Source organism: Anopheles darlingi, chromosome 3, assembly GCF_943734745.1.
Source record: "Anopheles darlingi chromosome 3, idAnoDarlMG_H_01, whole genome shotgun sequence".
NCBI lineage: Eukaryota > Metazoa > Arthropoda > Insecta > Diptera > Culicidae > Anopheles > Anopheles darlingi.
Window position 1 is genome coordinate 47,241,745 of NC_064875.1, and position 2,458 is coordinate 47,244,202.

Sequence of the window (2,458 nt, forward strand, 5' to 3'; positions counted from 1 at the left end):
ATGTGTACTGTAAGTGGATACACAACGCACTTTACATCTATGTCCGAGTTTGTTTGGCTCAACATCATGTGTTTCGACATCTACTGCACGATCACCAGAAGTAGTGAACGGACGACGACTGATCGAAAGAAATTTCTGTACTACTGTCTGTATGGTTGGGGTGCACCCCTGCTATTTCTGTCGGTGATTCTTCTTTTCGATCACACGGAGCTTATAAGCTACAAAACGGTTTCGATTATTGGTGAGAAAGGATGTTTTCTCGATGGTATGTATCGCTATACTGCTTAGAAATAGACCAACAATACATTGGTTGCATTGTTCACAGTCACGAATTCGGTGATGTTTGTATACTATTACTTACCAATGATGATAAGTACCAGTGCGAGCATAGTCCTGTTTGTCAAATCCGCCAACCACATTACCCGTACAGCGCGGTCAGACGTCGATAGAAAAGATTTCAAAAGGTTTGTTTTTTTTTTAATGAGCACAAATGTTCGAGCTGCTTAAATACCTTTCTATCATCTCTGTTCCATAGATATAGGTTATACCTATGCTTGTTCTCCCTAAGGTGTGCAATCTGGATACCATATTTCATTGGCTGGCTGCGGACTTATCCGCGGTGGCTTCAATATGTTATGGCCGATTTTGATAGTCTTTCAGGCATAATAATCTTTTTCTTGTTAGTTTGGAAGCAAAACATAAAGCAGCTATTACTTCAACGGTATGTTTAATGGATAAAGCAACGATTAACACGAATGTACGATTGATCGTTTTATGCTTTTCCTGTCTCTGCAGATTCTTCAAAAGGAAAATTACGCCCAGAAATGACCACACCGCGTACTCCAGTTCTCAACCAGTCCATTTTAGTAGCTTGACTAACGGTGATCAAACGTCGTGAGGTAATCATGCCAACATAATTACTAGTGAACTAAAATTTCACAAAACTGGTAAAGAAGCAATTAGTTTATTAGTTATATGCTGCTTTAGCTATATGCTTCATTAATTTTCATTTTTAGAGTTCGTAGAAATCTTGTTTAGTGAAATTAAAAGTAGGCTTTTAATAAAATAAAATGAAATTTAAAAAATGAGTAAAACAATAATAGGAAATAAATAATAATAAAACAATAATTATAGAGAATAAATAATTAATTAAAAACCAAAATGAAAGCTGACAGATTGCACTGACCTCCTGAATTGATTTAATACACTGAGGCCTTGATTTGTATGAAGTCACTGTGGGATGGCCAAAATTGGTGCTCATTCGCTTTTTTCGCTTCTTACAGGTTTTTCTCACTCGATTTTTCGCTTCTCACGCAATTTTCTCACTCGATTTTTCGCTTCGCACATCATTTTCTCACTCGATCTTTTGAATTGACGGTTGACAGCGCAGTCACGGTGGGTTAATAAAGCCTGTTTTTATTTATCTAAGATCGAACGAGCGGCATGTTTGGCCTAATAATGTTTCATTTCATTTTATTGAAAGGCATAGGAAATGAAAAATCATCTCTTTGCCTTACGTCGACCGTAAATCACACGCTGCTGAATGTGTCCGTAAAAAATTCTGGTATTGAAAATTGGCAATTCAACAAAAACAACAAAAAAAAAAATCGGTAAAAATCAACAGAATAATTTAGCTCATGCTTCAATGTCAGCAAAGGTCTGCAAGTTTAAAAATTGATATTTCTTTTGTGTATCTACATGTCAGGAACATATTTATTGATTAGTCAAAGAAAATATGAACCAGAAGTTGAAGCCACCGGTCACGCAACAAAACGTTAACAGCAACAAATGAAGCTTCAAAAGATAGAAGAACTATGCAAGAAGCATAGATAAGAAAAAAATCTTTTCCTCCCCGACGGGGAATCGAACCCCGGTCTCCCGCGTGACAGGCGGGGATACTTACCACTATACTATCGAGGACATGTGCAAGAAAAATGAATACTAAAAATTGCATCTTTGCTTCGCTGTAATTGAATTAAAACGGAGAAGCTATTTTAATAATTTAGCATTTGAGATACACATAAAATACACATAATCATTTTACTAATCAGCAACGAAACAGAACATTGATATCTATAAAAGGGTTCGTCGTTTGTTTTATTTTGTGCTGAACTCTTTCGTTATCATCGGGAATAATCTAAAGTAGTCCATTAGGCAAAGGCTCCCCATTATCTATTTGACGCTACAATTGACTCTACTGACGCTACAATTGAAGAGAGGTTAATGCCAATGCCACAGAAGATGTTTCTATCATTTACAATCGAACATATACCATAATTCCTATAATTGAATTAAAATAAACTCCGATTTAAGATCGTTTCTCAGATATCTAAAAACGTGCATGTAAAATGATCAGCTCACAATAACGGTTGTAGGTCATTATGGAACCAGTTTCACGTTAGCAACAAGATATGTAAATAAAGTATAAGAAAATTACGAATTCGTTTCATTAGTGCAT

General features: G+C 35.9%; 1 protein-coding gene and 1 non-coding gene across 2 annotated transcripts; one reads left to right on the forward strand and one right to left on the reverse strand.

Annotated features, from left to right (window-relative positions):
• LOC125955553 (G-protein coupled receptor Mth2-like) lies at positions 1–898 on the forward strand. The gene is made up of 4 exons (XM_049686687.1): positions 1–265; positions 326–464; positions 536–721; positions 796–898. The coding sequence occupies exons 1-4, from the start codon at positions 1–3 to the stop codon at positions 896–898; spliced, it is 693 nt and encodes a 230-aa protein (XP_049542644.1).
• Positions 899–1,848: 950 nt separating this feature from the next.
• On the reverse strand, positions 1,849–1,920 carry Trnad-guc (transfer RNA aspartic acid (anticodon GUC)). The gene has a single exon. It is a non-coding gene; the product is annotated as a tRNA-Asp (tRNA).
• Between the last annotated feature and the right edge of the window lie 538 nt (positions 1,921–2,458).

Coding starts and splice junctions, on each gene's coding strand:
- LOC125955553 (XM_049686687.1), top strand. CDS start 1: ATGTGTACTGTAAGTGGATACACAACGCACTTTACATCTATGTCCGAG. Junction 266..325: donor GAAAGGATGTTTTCTCGATG/GTATGTATCGCT, acceptor CATTGTTCACAG/TCACGAATTCGGTGATGTTT. Junction 722..795: donor AAGCAGCTATTACTTCAACG/GTATGTTTAATG, acceptor CTGTCTCTGCAG/ATTCTTCAAAAGGAAAATTA.